General features: G+C 53.0%; 6 protein-coding genes and 1 non-coding gene across 7 annotated transcripts; 4 read left to right on the forward strand and 3 right to left on the reverse strand.

Annotated features, from left to right (window-relative positions):
• Window positions 1-415: 415 nt before the first annotated feature.
• BO66DRAFT_423614 (uncharacterized protein) lies at window positions 416-2,060 on the forward strand. The gene is made up of 2 exons (XM_025650115.1): window positions 416-519; window positions 579-2,060. Exons 1-2 carry the CDS (start codon window positions 465-467, stop codon window positions 1,880-1,882), a joined length of 1,359 nt encoding a protein of 452 aa, XP_025499165.1. The 5' UTR covers window positions 416-464; the 3' UTR covers window positions 1,883-2,060.
• Window positions 2,061-2,560: 500 nt separating this feature from the next.
• On the reverse strand, window positions 2,561-2,632 carry BO66DRAFT_t296. The gene has a single exon. It is a non-coding gene; the product is annotated as a tRNA-Arg (tRNA).
• A 404-nt stretch (window positions 2,633-3,036) lies between these two features.
• BO66DRAFT_443178 (uncharacterized protein) lies at window positions 3,037-3,411 on the forward strand (the record flags this gene model as incomplete). The annotated part of the gene is made up of 2 exons (XM_025651489.1): window positions 3,037-3,121; window positions 3,188-3,411. The coding sequence occupies 2 exons, from the start codon at window positions 3,037-3,039 to the stop codon at window positions 3,409-3,411; spliced, it is 309 nt and encodes a 102-aa protein (XP_025499166.1).
• A 745-nt stretch (window positions 3,412-4,156) lies between these two features.
• On the forward strand, window positions 4,157-6,287 carry BO66DRAFT_432105 (uncharacterized protein; the record flags this gene model as incomplete). Its single annotated transcript, XM_025650621.1, has 6 exons — window positions 4,157-4,627; window positions 4,689-5,764; window positions 5,822-5,858; window positions 5,893-5,925; window positions 6,196-6,210; window positions 6,246-6,287. The coding sequence occupies 6 exons, from the start codon at window positions 4,157-4,159 to the stop codon at window positions 6,285-6,287; spliced, it is 1,674 nt and encodes a 557-aa protein (XP_025499167.1).
• Window positions 6,288-6,694: 407 nt separating this feature from the next.
• BO66DRAFT_305187 (F-box protein) lies at window positions 6,695-7,222 on the reverse strand (the record flags this gene model as incomplete). The annotated part of the gene is made up of 1 exon (XM_025643235.1): window positions 6,695-7,222. A coding segment is annotated over one exon (528 nt), but the record flags the coding sequence as incomplete, so codon positions are not given.
• Window positions 7,223-7,723: 501 nt separating this feature from the next.
• Window positions 7,724-10,397, reverse strand: BO66DRAFT_395575 (Hsp70 family protein). The gene is made up of 9 exons (XM_025648249.1): window positions 9,482-10,397; window positions 9,368-9,412; window positions 9,230-9,296; window positions 8,923-9,178; window positions 8,753-8,852; window positions 8,583-8,686; window positions 8,320-8,530; window positions 8,094-8,244; window positions 7,724-8,009 (listed from the first exon to the last, which is right to left on the reverse strand). The coding sequence occupies exons 1-9, from the start codon at window positions 10,259-10,261 to the stop codon at window positions 7,768-7,770; spliced, it is 1,956 nt and encodes a 651-aa protein (XP_025499169.1). The 5' UTR covers window positions 10,262-10,397; the 3' UTR covers window positions 7,724-7,767.
• A 341-nt stretch (window positions 10,398-10,738) lies between these two features.
• BO66DRAFT_475146 (uncharacterized protein) lies at window positions 10,739-12,642 on the forward strand. Its single transcript, XM_025653201.1, has 3 exons — window positions 10,739-11,118; window positions 11,184-12,012; window positions 12,079-12,642. The coding sequence occupies exons 1-3, from the start codon at window positions 10,801-10,803 to the stop codon at window positions 12,627-12,629; spliced, it is 1,698 nt and encodes a 565-aa protein (XP_025499170.1). The 5' UTR covers window positions 10,739-10,800; the 3' UTR covers window positions 12,630-12,642.
• Window positions 12,643-14,239: the final 1,597 nt, after the last annotated feature.

The following is a 14,239-nucleotide window of genomic DNA, read 5'->3' on the forward strand; positions in this document are numbered from 1 at the left end:
GGACCCTGTTATACTCAGCTGATCACCAACCTTTCTATGATAGATACAGCTGCTGGTTGGTTTGCAAGGCTGCATGCACCCGGATAGCCTGATCACCGATCAGTAATCAGCTTGAGTCAGTCAACTCGAGCTCACAACTTCAGGTACAGAAAGACCCCGCACGCCAAGCCAATACTTCAGGTTTCGTCGGGGTCCCCGCTTACCTGAGGTCTGCCCTTGGCTGGAACCTGTCCTCTAAACTCTGTCCCTGACACACAGGGTCTGCGCTTGTCTCACGCAGAGACCAATCTTCAGCTGTGCCAAGCGCGTGGCCCCGCAGAGTATCTGCAGAGTGCATGCTATGCAACCTTGGAGGGGGGCTCTTTTCCTTTCTTTTTCTTCACTTCCTCTCGCACAGGTATAAAATGTGCTGAGTCTCTGCTCGATGGATACGCCTCACTGGTGAAAGGTATTGTACATACATCATGTATATGATGCTGCTCCTAGCGCTGCTGTTCGGCCTCGCCGCCGGGCAAGATGGTATGCCCGCCCCTAGCCCTAATCCAGCTACTCGTATCACAGCTGACTGATTGAGACAGCCACCACCAGCGGCCAATGGCTCATCACCCTCAACACCTCGATCTTCTGGCCTACATCGACAGACTACTTCTACGGACCTACAACTGGCCCTGATGCTGCGGTAGTCACCTGCAATGCGGCTTGGATCGAATGGGCCAGTCGTTCCTTGGAGCTCCGCTCCCTTGGCCCAACCGCGACGATTGAGTCCACCGGATCGTACGCCACCAGCGCCGGGGCCTGCCGCACCTCGGTGACCCTCGAAGCCTGGTCCAACACCCACACGGGCCCTCTTACCACCCTCTGCGACGGGATCCCGCGTGCGGTGGGCCCGCGCGAAACTGCGACCGAGTACTACCCCGACGCCAGCGGTCTCTGCTCTGAGGGGTTCCATACCTTCACCGAGACCGAAACCCTATACCGCCAGCCTCCGGACCCAACCCCAGACTGCACCCTGCAGACTAGCGAATGCATCCCCATTTGGTCCACCTACTCGGAATTGGAAGCCTCCTACTACGAGACCATCACCGCGGCACCCCCAGGCGACACCAACAGCCCGATCCCGCCGTACTCGTGCCCGTCCACCACCCGCTCCTACCCGGAAGAAAACCCCTGCTCAGCGTGCCACTTCCTCCCCGGCACGGCCACCCTCTTCTACTGGCCCGTGACCACCGCCGACGGCGACCTGTGCCAGCAAAACGGGACCACCGTCTCTCCCTCCGGGCCCAGCACCGCCATCGTCAACGGCGAGACCTTCATCTCCCCGACCGTCTACCTCTCCTTCACCTCCATCTACGCCTGGAGCAACCGCCGCGCCCACCCGGGCTCCCAGTGCGGCGTCTCCCACAGCAACGAGATCCTCTCCATCAACCCAGCCACCCTCTCCTCCGTCCGCAACCACCGCAACGCCAAGTACCCCACCGTCGGCACCGCCTACCCCTTCAACTTCGCCGAGCTCATGCCCCACCACCTGGAAGGAGGGGGCAACGACAACGACACGCAGTCGCTGATCCCCTGGCCGCAGTACCGGGGCGGCCAGCAGTGCCCGCTCTACGACCCGAGCTGCACCATCATCCGCGACGATTATCGGCCGTGGGTGCTGCTGCCCGAGGAGGTCCGGCAGATCGACCCCGGCTGGTCGGTGTGCGACGAGAGCTGGTATATCCCGCCCGTGACCATGGTGCCGTTGGATCGTGAGGTCATCACCGTGACCGCCACGCCGGAGCCGGACGCGGACGCGGAGGTCCAGGGGTTCTTGCGGGTGGCGGCGGTGCCCGGAGAGGGTCCCGCGGCGGCGACTCCGGCGCCGACGGAGTTGGGGTGGTGAGTGAGCCCTCCGGCGCTAGCCAGGTGATCCTCGTCTGCGCGAACTCGGATGCATGTATAGCACCTACCTGTCCTTAATGCAGTAATAATACTGGTAATTGGCGATTGACTAGCCCTTATCTAGTTCTGGAGTGATCAATATTGCAGTACCAAATATCAACACAAAGCTTAGTATTGGGAATTTTCCATCTTGAATTCGGATACCGGGGGAGCAGGACACTGGCCAAACCACAGGAAAACAAACGTAGCCGGTTCATTTTCCGATTGAAACTAGCTCGTATGGGTTCTTTATGATATTCTCGGCGCTGTGATTGTGATTATGGGTTGCTGTTGTCGAGCCCTTCACAAAATGAGCCGGTAAATATATGCCGAGATGCAAGGTTAACACACAGACGATTTCGCTCTTGCTCCACATTCTATGCGAATCGCTGTAATCGTCTCATTGCAAAAATTAAAAATTGGCATGCTTCCAGGCCAGACAGACAGGAGATAGAACCAAAGCAGTTAAGAAAAAGAGATTGGCTGCGGAGTGACTCCAAGTTACGACCCCCCAGGTTGTAGTCGCCAAGCAATGGCCTTGTTCTTGCTGCACACTTTGTGCGGATCAGAGATAAGGTCCCGCAACGGAGGGTCCACACCACAAGCTCGACCGGATCTGAGGGAAAAGGACAAAAACAAATGACCTACGCAGGGCTCGAACCTGCAATCTCTTGATTCGTAGTCAAGCGCCTTACCATTGGGCCAGCAGGCCAGCTGTTGATACTTGGCTGGATCTTTGGCATTATGTTCCAATATGCAGTCCTGGTCCACACCTTTTTGTTGATCCAAGAGATACAGATGAATATATGACCTTTCATCGCTATTCTTCATGAAAACATAGACTTCTGAGGGTCGCGTGTGACACATCGTAAGAGTCGGCACCAGAACAGGTTTTCACTTTTGAAGAACCGAGGACGATGATATTATACAATCTACTTCACCATTTAACTTCGTACAGCGCTGGGCTGAAAATTCAACGAGCAGGACTATGTATTGGAACTCCAAGATGGTCCAAAACATTCCACCAGAAAACTTCGTATTAAACTCAAGATACATTCCACAGACCGAGAACAAGGGAAGTATTGTTCAAGAAACGACCCATACTTAGAACAAGCGATGTCCCGCCTCCCCTACCCCGACTACCACACCCCGCACGCCAAATCCCATCCCACCCTCAACATCATCAAACTGCTGTCGCACAGTGCCGCCGATGTCGACCACTGGACCGCTCTATGAAATGCCCAACTCAAAGACCTACCTCTCGCAGACCGCGACCGCGAGCTGGTGATCATGCTAACGACAGCCAAATTCCAATCGACCTACGAATGGACCCACCATGTGCCCGTGGCTAGAGTCACCAGAGCACAGCAGTCCGCGCTGGCAGCATCATCGAAACGGTTCAGCTACTTCATCTACGGGAAACATAGTCCCGAGGCGGGGTTCAACCCGAGAGATCTTGCGCTCCTGACGTTTGTGGAAACCATCATCTAGTAGCCGGAGGTTGGATTACTGTTCTGGAATGTGGGTTTGGGGAGTGGACTAAATCTAAGATTTGATATATGTCTCCCAGTGCCCGAAAGGCTGCGCAGATATGTGACACAGACAGGTGGGACCAGGGCACGTGAATATGGCGGTGGACAGAGGAGGTGATGGTATGGGGAGTCAAAATGCCACTATTGAAGCAATTCTTGGCTCACTCTTGTGAACGAGCACAACGCCATGTTCTGCACCGCGCTTGTGGTGACATACCGTAGCGGCAGACGGCAGACCTTGCAGTGGCCACCGCGGCAGTGCGGCTCGCTCCCACCCGCGCATTTCCCGCTTCCAAAAAGGCAGCCCTAATTGATGCTCACACTGTTGCTCTGCTGTAGATGAAGTGTGATTGATCTGACACAACTTTCTTGGCGAAAGTGGGGCGCAAAGGAGGAATGCGCGCCCAAGGGACAAAAGGCGTTCTCCACTACTGTAAATGAAGTGACACAAACGCAAGTGACTTACATATACTACCTGTCCCGGGCAACTCAAGAACTCATTTACAATAGCCCTAAGCACGCGAGTTCCTCATCTTATGTGTTTCCTGTTAAGGGCCCGACTCATTCTCAACAGGCAGAATCGAGACACTACCACTGTTGCCTAGCTAGCTTAGTAATCCTCCCTCATCATTTTCTGTAAATTGAACTTTGTTTTGATCAATTTCTAAGAAGCCCGTTTGCTTCAATACCAGCGGCAAGCCATGATGACAACCACAACGCCACCATCCTGGTTACTCCCCAGTCTCTTTGAATTCTCTCGTTTCCGCGGGACTGCACCTCCGACATGGCAGGTGGTCTTTATCTGCCCCATGGAGGACACAGAGCGTGTTGCGATGATGACAGAACTCAGCTCCGTGGATGAAAACTGGCCAGATCGTCCTTCGACGGAACTGCGGCAGATGGTAGAGATTCCGTGGTTGATGGACTGCGTGCCGCCAACATCGGTGATCTTCATGATACTCAAGAATGATCCAGTCATATTCATCGACGACCAGTCTCGCATAGATCATACAGCGATCATCGCCTGGAAGGCGTCCAAGGAATCCTCCCCCGAAGCTGCGCGGGTGCCGCTTAGCCGGGCCAATATGCTGCTAGCCGTGGTGGCTGAGGGTGGTATACTACCACCGACATACCCCCGCATCCAGCCCGAGCGGAGTCAAGAACCGACATTCAAGGTAATCCAAGACCCATGTTGCGACCATGAATCAACGGAAGCATGCTAAGAGGAGGCCATAGGAACCCAACGGTGTCCTCCCACCGCATCTATCAGGGCTACAGCTCGACCCGTCCACCCCGACTCTAATCTCACTCATCCACCTCCCGCCAGTTGTCCAGGAGAACCTCGAGACGATGATCGGTCAACGCATCATTATCCACAACTGGCCGCCCCACCAAGAGCCCTGCTCCCGCGCGCAGCTCTACCGCATGTTCCAGGCGCTGAAGATCCGCCATCCAGAGATCGACGAGGCCTTCGCGCTCTTCATCGACGAAGACGACGAAGGCTACCACGTCGTCCGCGCCAGGGGCGCCAGCGGGTACAGCGTGTTCGACCCGCGGGACAAACGTCTGGAGCTGGGGATCCTACCCTTCGAGAAGGTCCAAGACTTCTGGACGGCCGCCTGGCACCCACACTCCCGGACCCCAAGCCGCATGCCCCGGGGCCCCTACCGCTACAACCCGGCCATGTACGGCCTGCACGCGCACAGCGGCGGCGGGGAACCCATCGTCGACCCGGACGACATCGCCGGCAGCCTGGGCAGCGACGTGATCTTCGTGCTCGAACGCATGACGCCATCCGAGCTCCGCCGGATCCGCACGGAACTGTTCCCGTGCCCCGACCAGGAGTACATGTGGGTCGACGTCGCGGACCGACTGGTCTCCCCGGACATGCAGGGCCTGCTGGCGTACTTCGAGACCTCCGGGGAATTCGCCCACCGCAACAACCGCCCGCCGCTGCAGTTCCTGGCTGTTGACCGCCGGACGCTGGCGGATGCGATGGAGCCGGCCGATGAGCGGGAGGACTGGGAGGCGATCATCGTCGCCTCGCACGAGGGCGGCGATGTCTGGTTTCATGACGGGACGGCGCGTTCGTTTGGACACCTCTCCACGGGGTATGGATACGAGCGGAGGAATCTGGAAGAGGCGGAGGGGGTCTATGTGAATGTGAATATTTCGAATATGAGCTGGTCAGAGATGTGTGAGCGGTCCCCGGTGGTCCATTGGAGTGCGTACCGGGCGTGGGCGGAGAATCCTGAGACGGAAAGCTTCGCGCGGTCTTTCGGCCCGCAGGGGATGCAGGTTTCTGAGTCGGGGTGAGAGCGTTAGTTAAAGGATAATTGAAACGCAAAATCATATCTGATCGAATTCAGGGTTTCCAACGAGGTTACAGCCTATGTGGAGAGAGGAGTTCGTGTTTTCCTGCTCGAACACTAGTGCTTAGGGCTGGTTTACCGCTCACATTGACCTAACCAATGTAAGTTGGAAAGGTGTCATACAGTAGTGTGGATCTCAATGCAAAGAGTTTGTAAACAGATCTCTAGATACACTACTCAAGCTCCTCGATTCAAAATCTAATCCTGAAAGCTATAACTATCTTCTAGAGCCCGAAATAACATTGGTAGAAACTGCTGTTGGAGGATACCTGCAATCATATGTTTTTAAAGTCAAGACATCTAAAAGCACTTGGCGGATATTGTAATAAAAATGATAACATTGGATTAAGAAACACTGCTTCCTACAATAGCTATTGTTGTTCAATGTAAGTAATATCTGGCATACGATGAGTGCGCTTAGTGGTCGCCATCCAGTATTGCCGGTGGCATAGTTGACCATTAGCGGCGAACCGACCAAGGGCTTCACATCACGAACAAAAGTTGTAAAACAGCTTTTACTAGAAGCAAGCAAATTATCCACCACAAAGTGAGCAATGCCGTGCTATGTCAGAAGCCACGAAGAAGTGCCAATTGTCGATACACCTCGTCACCTTCGTTCCCATTGATCAATGCTTCAGAGGGGGTCTCCAGCTTCCGCAGCTTCAGACCCGCAGACATGACCCACTCCGTGAACGGCGTGGGTGTGGAAGTGCGTTGCCAGTGCCAGTTAGTCTCATCGTCAATATAGATGACCAAGTCGTAGCATTCGAGGTATCGGTCCACAAACGCCCGGCGGTAAGTGTCGCCTTCGGATAGCCAGCCGTACGCCTCCCGCCACCGGACCGGCTGGCGTATGACCTCCGGACAGCAAACGAACGGCCTGGCCGATGGCACAATCGCCCCGGCGTCGATCAGCCGCTCCAGATCGCCCAGCGTGATGGCCCCATGCTCCGCCGCCGGCTGCGACCAATATGCATGGCTGTATGGGATCCCCGGCACCGACCAGCACCAATCTGGATCCAGGAACCGGATGAATGAGGTAGGCGGCTGGTGCAGCAGCATCCTCCTCCAGCTGGCTTCAGGGCGCAGATACGCCTCTTCCCGCTTGCGGGATCTCATCTTCGGGAGATGGTGTCTTTCGTTCCCGGGTCGCCGACGCGAGTCGAGTACGCGGACGAAGAATTCGTCCCATATCTGGTCCCGCACCAGTGGGTTCTTCAGCCCCGGTTCACCGATTGCGGCGCGCGGGAGGCTGGGGCGGAAGAACAATGCTCTCTGAATTCGGCTGGATTGTTGGATGACATTGTACCAATGGCGACAGACGCGAGATGATAAGAGCAACTCGCGCATGTTGAGATGAAGGAGAATCATTTCTAGTAACTCTGGGATCAGGAAGAATCTGCATCGCTGTCTTTGCCTTTGGCAAAGGGCTTCCCCTAGTCTTCTTATAACTACGAAGAACGATTTCATGTTTGGTGATGCAGTAGGTCGAATAAACCGTCGAAGGACAGATTGAGAAGCAGAGGTAAGAAGGAAGAGGTTGAACTGTTGGATGAGTCAAAGAGGGCGGCGATTGAAGTGGAAGGGTCTTAACCATGACTCGTCTTCCGGATCTCAAATCCGCGTCAGGATTCCATCATCGTCGGTGATTATAGTGTTGGGAGCGGAACCATGTGTATGTTAAATACAGTGTACCTTAGGTCAATGTTCCACCTAGATATTAGTACCTCATGTCAAGTGGGGTCATGTGCCTGCGACTTCGCCCTTTTCTCGCCTGCCAAGCTCCCATACCTCTCTTGCCAGACCGTGCAACTACACACCCCATTGTGAACTCCTTCCCCACTGTTCCATTCTGCCTATGGCCCATATTTGTAAATAAGGCAGTGCAAGCGTTGTATTGGCAACTAAGTAATGAGGCTATATCTCTCGGAAAGCCGACGCTATCACATTGTGCTTGGTACGAACGACGCTGCGATGCTGACTTGGGTGCTACCTCGCTCCTTCTGACTACCTGGCGGATATACCACGCTAAATCGAATGCTTCGGCCGCTTACCGCTATGTGGAGCTCATAAGGAATGCGGAGAGTGGGCGCGGTATTTTTCTTGTACCTCGTAGCTGATCTAATAAGACCCTGTTCCCTTAACACGTCTAAATCCGCGACTACCGTTCCAATATGCACACAGCCTGATGACATGGGGGTCAGTGCAAAGAAAAGAAGACAGAAATGTATCTTTCGGACTCGACAATCACCGTTAGGGGAGTACTTACTCCCGTTTTTCGGATGGCTCTCCGGGTAGTGGTCTTCGGCATTGTCTTGCTCGGAATAATAGAGAGTATGATTCACGATCAACGATTCATCAGGCTCGAAGACCTGATGAAAGTTGCCGACGATCCACTGAGATTGCTTTATGATGTCTCCCTGAAAGGAGATAGGGATCAATATTAAGACCTGGCGACTTTGGACAGACCGGGTTCCATTGGTTCCCTCTCTTACCTTCTTGAAGATCCAGTTGATGCAGTTATAGACGTATCGTTGTCTCATCAAAATCTGGAATTCCGGCCGAACATCCCGGTGAGCAGCGCACTTTGGATCATACTCTTCACTCTGTGTGTAGCCAATGTTGGCTATGATCTGTCGATGTGGCCCATTGCTTTTATCGATGGCACGATACACGCATCCCCGCGACACTAGGGTTCCGGCCTCGCTGAAGGTCTCAATTAGATCGGACTGGGGCAATCGCGTTTGTGACCTCGTACCTTTCGGTCGGGAAGATGAATCTCAATCGCAAGGAGGCAAATCGTTCCCTGAGATACTGACGAAGCGGCTTGGACTGGGAAAGGCCACCTATCATGAGTACTTTCTGTTTGTGTTATCACCCGGTGAGCATCATCGATGGTCTGTCAAACGATCTGGCCGGCAAATGTACCTTGACTACATAGCCTTTTCGCCCCGCTGAATCAAGCTGGGCCTGAATAAGGCTGGCTGTTCCCTCCAAGCTTTTCCTGAAGTACTCCTTCAGCGTTCGTCTATGATGTACAGGTCAGCGGTTGTGTCAAGTCACCAGCGGGAGGCTTAGGAGGAGGGGGCTGTAAAGACCGAGGAATCGCTACCGCTCCTGTCTTGAAGCCCCTCTCAGGGTCCGCTTTCAAGCCAGGGAGATCCAGATATTCATAGCCATCAAGGCGGTCCTGCGCCAAGTTACAGTTCCTCTTCAGCCTGTTTTCGAAGTCTTGAAACATTCGCTCGATCTCACGCTCTCTGATAATCCCCTCACACAATTTAACGTCGCGCAGACGATCAGTCAGATCTTGCTCCATCGCCTGGTTGACGTAGACCGAGCCGCAACTTGCACCTTCGCACTACAATTAGCCATATCTCTTTGTGAGAGTATCAACAACTTCACCTGCTGGTGGAACAATCTCCTTTAGGCGCAATGGCTTCTCCTGAAGGACGGTGTAGGTGATTACATCCTATGAAGTCAAAGGAATGAGCAAAGTGTCGTCTGCCTTTCAGGGGATAACAGGTTTTGAATTTGACTCACAACCGTACCCCCTCCTGCGTCGCAAACCATAAAGGCCCCCTCTACCTGCAGTTGCCAACCGATGTCAGTAGCCTTCATTCACGCTCGTTGGAAGCCCGAGAAGCATGTACGAACCGAGAGCTCGTCCGGGCGAAGCAAAGTATCTATGAAAAATGACGAGGCAGCCTCAGGCTCATGGATCAGGTATAGGTCCAGGTTTGATTCGAGCTGGCTTTCCTCGACGAGATCTGTCAGGATGGTTTCCAGCGCGACAGAGGAGATGAACGAGCAGCCGACAGGGACTGCGACGGACAACTCCACTTCACTGGTGTCATCGAAATCCTCCTCCGCATCTCTGAGTGTATCCATGGTATGCCAAAGGATCGGGCGAAGGTAGTCCTTGACCACGTCGAACACGCTGGTGTGGAGGTTTGCGATGGTGTTCTTCTGCTCTTGTAGGAACTGCTCCTCCAGCCGTTCCTCATCCACGAACAGCAGCTTGGCAAACCGGATCGCACGGCTGGACGCTTCATGTACCCCCGGAGCGTCATCGTAGTGTGCGGCCATCAGCTGGTCGCGCACTCGATAGCCCCACGAGAAGTCATCGTCAGAGTATAGGCTTTCACTGGGCACAAGCGCGCTGTTCTGATACTCGCCTGCATACGGCCACTGACGGATGCATTTGATCTCGTCGTTTGGTACCCTCAGTGGACGTTGACCGGCTGCCAGCTTACAGTAGGCCACCGAGGTGGTTGTAGTGCCAAAGTCTATCCCCACAATGAAGCGTGATTTGTCCTGAGGTGACGCCTGCTTTCGAGTGGAATCAAAGACTGGCTCGGTATCTCCATTGCTCCAAGCGGGGGTTAACGCACGGGGCTGGCCACCTGGTGGAGTCAAGATACCTTGCGTATCCATTTTGATCTGCCTTGGGGTTTTCAAACGGACAATCTTCGACGGCATGCCGATACCTGCATTTATAACCACAGCTCTTTACTAATCTGTCAAAAAGTGATCGCGGCAGCCGCAACCCGGGCAACAGCTTCTGGCTCACCTGACGGTGGGGATTGTTTTGCCCTTTTCTTATTCCATCGATGATAGATACAGACTCAGGGGCAGGCAAGGCTGTGTTGGTGACAGGGATTATCTGTTAGCGCTGAACACTATCGTGCACTTACCAGCACAGGTTGACTGCGCCGCGGCTTCACGCCTCGGAACCATTGGCCAGGCTGGATGGCCTCTTAATTTGCGATGATACGCAACCTTGCTTTCCCCACTCAGCTTGCATCATGACTTGAAAGCCTGCCCCCCGGTTGCTGGTCCAAGACAAAGGCTCCAGACAAGGCTTTCTTTAGCGGTAAGGCTTTAAGACTTACGACCTCTCCCAGCTCGCCCCGACCGTCTACGGCAACTGACGAAACCAAGTCAGCAGGCGACAATCATCTCATCTCTCTTTCATGACAATGAGCAGCGAAAGCTCATTATCCTCCCCGATCTCTTTTAACTCTGAGGACTTCTGGGTAGCTGGCTCCGTTGCCCATGGCCGCCATGAGACACGACGCCAAGGGGAATCTCCTCCACCACCATGCTCGTCGAGGGTCCAAGAGCCGGTGTTAAAGATCCCAACAGCAAGGAGTACGAGTCAAAAACAACGGAAGGGGCATAAGAAACAGGCCGTGACTGCTAGCCAGAAGTCCGTTGCAGAACAGAAAACAAAGCGCGCTGAACCGCCATCCTCGGCCCAACCCACCATCGAGGTTTCCATTCCTCCCGAGGTACCTTTACCGTCCACCGGACCACCTTTGCCCTCTTCACTTTGGCTGAAACCTCTACTGCCCAGACTACTAAATTGTCAAACCCCGCGGGTGCCAAGTTCACGAACACAAAACGCGCTGAACAATATCGTACTTCGGCAAAAAAGCGTAAGCACCGGTCTCCCGCTGCCCAGTTCACGGGGAGCCCTAGTGAAAATGATCCTGGGCGTGGACCAACCTGTTTGCTCAAGGAACAGCACCAACTCCTGAAACGGCAGAATGATCTCCTAGTTTTGGAGAATAGTCGCATAACCAAGGAGCTAGCAAAGACCCTGAAAGACCTGCGGCACGCGAACAAGAAACTCAACCAGACCCGAAATCAGTACGAAGACATGCTGCGAGCAGGAATCCTCTCCCCCTCGGCGAATACCGAGGAGAGACTAAATGGAATTTCATCTTTTTTCAGTGCCGAGTTGGAGAAGAGGGACAAGGAGGTGAACCACAAGACCGCGCAAATCAGGGAATTGGAGATGCAGCTCGACTCCTCACGACAATTGAAGCATGTGCTTCGAGACCGAGCGGATGAAACCCACCAGTCCATCCCGAACTTCTGGGATGAGATGAAAGTGCTCCAGCAGAATGTATCGAACGCGGCATCCTATCTCTCCCGCGCCGTATGCAAGGACAAGCTTCGGCGATTGGTGAGCTCAGACGCAGACAGCACGGGCCTGAAGGCACTAATCAAGGAGAGTCTCGCGGACGATGTACACTTGCTCACTTCCTCTCCCAGGGAGGCACTGCGCGCGACCATCTTCACTTTCGTGCGATCGCGCGTCTTCTATTCTAACTGCTGGGCGGCACTGCATTGCAAGGGCTACATGCTAAGGGGCTATCAACAGGTGATCGAGAATAGCAGTGAGTCGAGCCTTCCACACGTTCAGCAGAGTTGACCAACCTCATTGATGTCGAATCCCCCATCAGCCCCCAACGGAACCCTTGAAGTAATTCACCAGTGCGCCCTTCAGCATATGACGGAGAAGGACCATGTATACCGAATATCGTGGGTTCCCGCCCACGTGGAAGAAGTGCAAGATGCATTTATGAAGATCTTTACCCCGGTGCTGGATCCGACCGAGCCGGAGGGCGTGGAACTGAATCTTGCAGGGTCCCTCCGGCAGCTACTGACGGACGCGTTCCTCTTTCGTGCGAAATGCTCCCCTGTCCGGGGGACGCGTTATGAGCTCGCGCATTTCAAGCCGGGGGATGTGTTCGATCCGGACATCATGGAAGTGGCGGAGACGGGCGGGCATTTGGTGCCTAAATGCCGGGATGAGGGTATATATCGGATCAGAGTTTGTACCCATGGTGCTATGATGCTTCATCGGGTGGATGAGACATCGTTTGGCGTGGATGCCGTTGAGTCTCTTGGCCAGGCATTCGCTGAGGGCGGCATTGCCCCCGCTGCAGAAGGTAGACTGATCAGTGCCAAAGCGTCAGTTATTCTGGAAACCATCTCAGACATAGCGCAGTGAACTTGGTATGCAGATACAATTGGAAACAGATTTCTCTCGAAGTATTTCACGCCAATGTCTCAAAAACAGACTTCTGAAAAAGATATAACTATGGATGCTTAAAAATGTGTATTCTTTCGATACAGGACAATAAACACATCCAAATCGATACATACTCATTACTTGTGCTTGGGAAGAACCAATACAACCAACTAACCAAGGATGTAGGAATACAAACCTAAAAGTGCTGTACTTCATAACTAGATCGATACTTACCCTTCTAACCTCAGTATATATGGTTCTAGGCGTGTGTGTTTTGATTCTTCGTAACATTGTTTAAGATTATACCATACAAGGCCGTTGAAGCTAACATATTGTTCTTCTGTGGTCTAGTGGTGCTGGCCAAAGTAGAAAATGGTGCTTATGTAGCTTTCTACTGGTAGTCTTATTTTTCTGTCTTTCTCCATACTCCATTCTGTGACATCTTGTTGAATAATAAGAGCAAACCACCGTGCAACCTTTCTGACGGTTGTCGGCCAGTCGGCCGGGACTAACATACGTCTAGTAAGTCCGCGAAACCTAAAACGGCCATAGTATAAGAAAATCAGAGCCTAGGGCATTCTCTACTGTGGTGAAATCGGTTTCATTGTTTCGAGATCTGTTTTCTTTTCTGATTTCTGTTATGGGTGGTGGGGATAGAAACTATTCTTAAGGTCTTTCTATAATATTTCTCTTCAATCTTCCTATGTATGTAATCAGAACATAGCTGTATTATCATAATGGTATGATAAGATTCCGGAGTGTCTACTTACTGAAATTCGAAACGTGTGACAATGCTATTCTAGAGTCCTCGCCAAAGACAAATAGCCTAAGCCCCTTTTCTGAGACGTCTTGAAAAGGTTCCCGTACCGTGTCATAACCACCTATCCACGTGCTTTTTGGTTTACCTAGATCCTGCATCGAACTAAGGTCTATAAAGCTCACTACCATGAAAACATCGAAGTTGCCACCCTACGTAATGAACTTGAGTTGCTTTGGCGCTCATCAAAACAATGTGAGGAATGGTGCAGAAATCCAGTATGTGCAATGTCATGCCCCAAGATGACATTGAGAGAGATTACCCTACACTGGAGTAGATCCCCTGGGATGCGTTTGCAGTCACATTAAAAGCCCAACATCCCAAACACTTATTCTCGCATCCGCACTTCCAAACTCCATCCCCAATAAACTGTTTCTCAAAGGAGGCACGGGCGCAGACCCGAACACAAACAAAAGCCTGTGATTCACACACCAGGCTCTTGAGCTCTTGGGGGATACCTTTATGACTGTCGCTACGGCAACGTGATTGGAGGCCTTGGCCCTCCAAGGTACTTCCTCGAGACATCGAACACTTGCCATCAGAGACAAGAAATGGACTAGGCGTTGTTAACCAAGTAACCGTACCAAAGGGATCGATTTTCGTCTTCTCTGTTTGGCACTCACACGGTTGGACCCGAAGAGTCGGTGTGCGGCAGAGACGTGGACCGCGGCTTCTTCGTTTGCACTGCCAGCCTTTCCTTGTTTGCAATGGGCAGACCCCAACCCAACAACAAGACGATAATCCGCGCTGGTAGTGACGGCGTTTGATACAA

The sequence above is a fragment of the Aspergillus aculeatinus genome (assembly GCF_003184765.1).
Source record: "Aspergillus aculeatinus CBS 121060 unplaced genomic scaffold BO66scaffold_65, whole genome shotgun sequence".
Taxonomy (NCBI): domain Eukaryota; kingdom Fungi; phylum Ascomycota; class Eurotiomycetes; order Eurotiales; family Aspergillaceae; genus Aspergillus; species Aspergillus aculeatinus.

Coding starts and splice junctions, on each gene's coding strand:
- BO66DRAFT_475146 (XM_025653201.1), top strand. CDS start 10,801: ATGACAATGAGCAGCGAAAGCTCATTATCCTCCCCGATCTCTTTTAAC. Junction 11,119..11,183: donor AGGTTTCCATTCCTCCCGAG/GTACCTTTACCG, acceptor TCTACTGCCCAG/ACTACTAAATTGTCAAACCC. Junction 12,013..12,078: donor ACAGGTGATCGAGAATAGCA/GTGAGTCGAGCC, acceptor ATCCCCCATCAG/CCCCCAACGGAACCCTTGAA.
- BO66DRAFT_423614 (XM_025650115.1), top strand. CDS start 465: ATGTATATGATGCTGCTCCTAGCGCTGCTGTTCGGCCTCGCCGCCGGG. Junction 520..578: donor CCTCGCCGCCGGGCAAGATG/GTATGCCCGCCC, acceptor TGATTGAGACAG/CCACCACCAGCGGCCAATGG.
- BO66DRAFT_395575 (XM_025648249.1), bottom strand. CDS start 10,261: ATGGATACGCAAGGTATCTTGACTCCACCAGGTGGCCAGCCCCGTGCG. Junction 9,297..9,367: donor ACGCAGGAGGGGGTACGGTT/GTGAGTCAAATT, acceptor TTGACTTCATAG/GATGTAATCACCTACACCGT. Junction 8,010..8,093: donor GAGCCATCCGAAAAACGGGA/GTAAGTACTCCC, acceptor CCATGTCATCAG/GCTGTGTGCATATTGGAACG.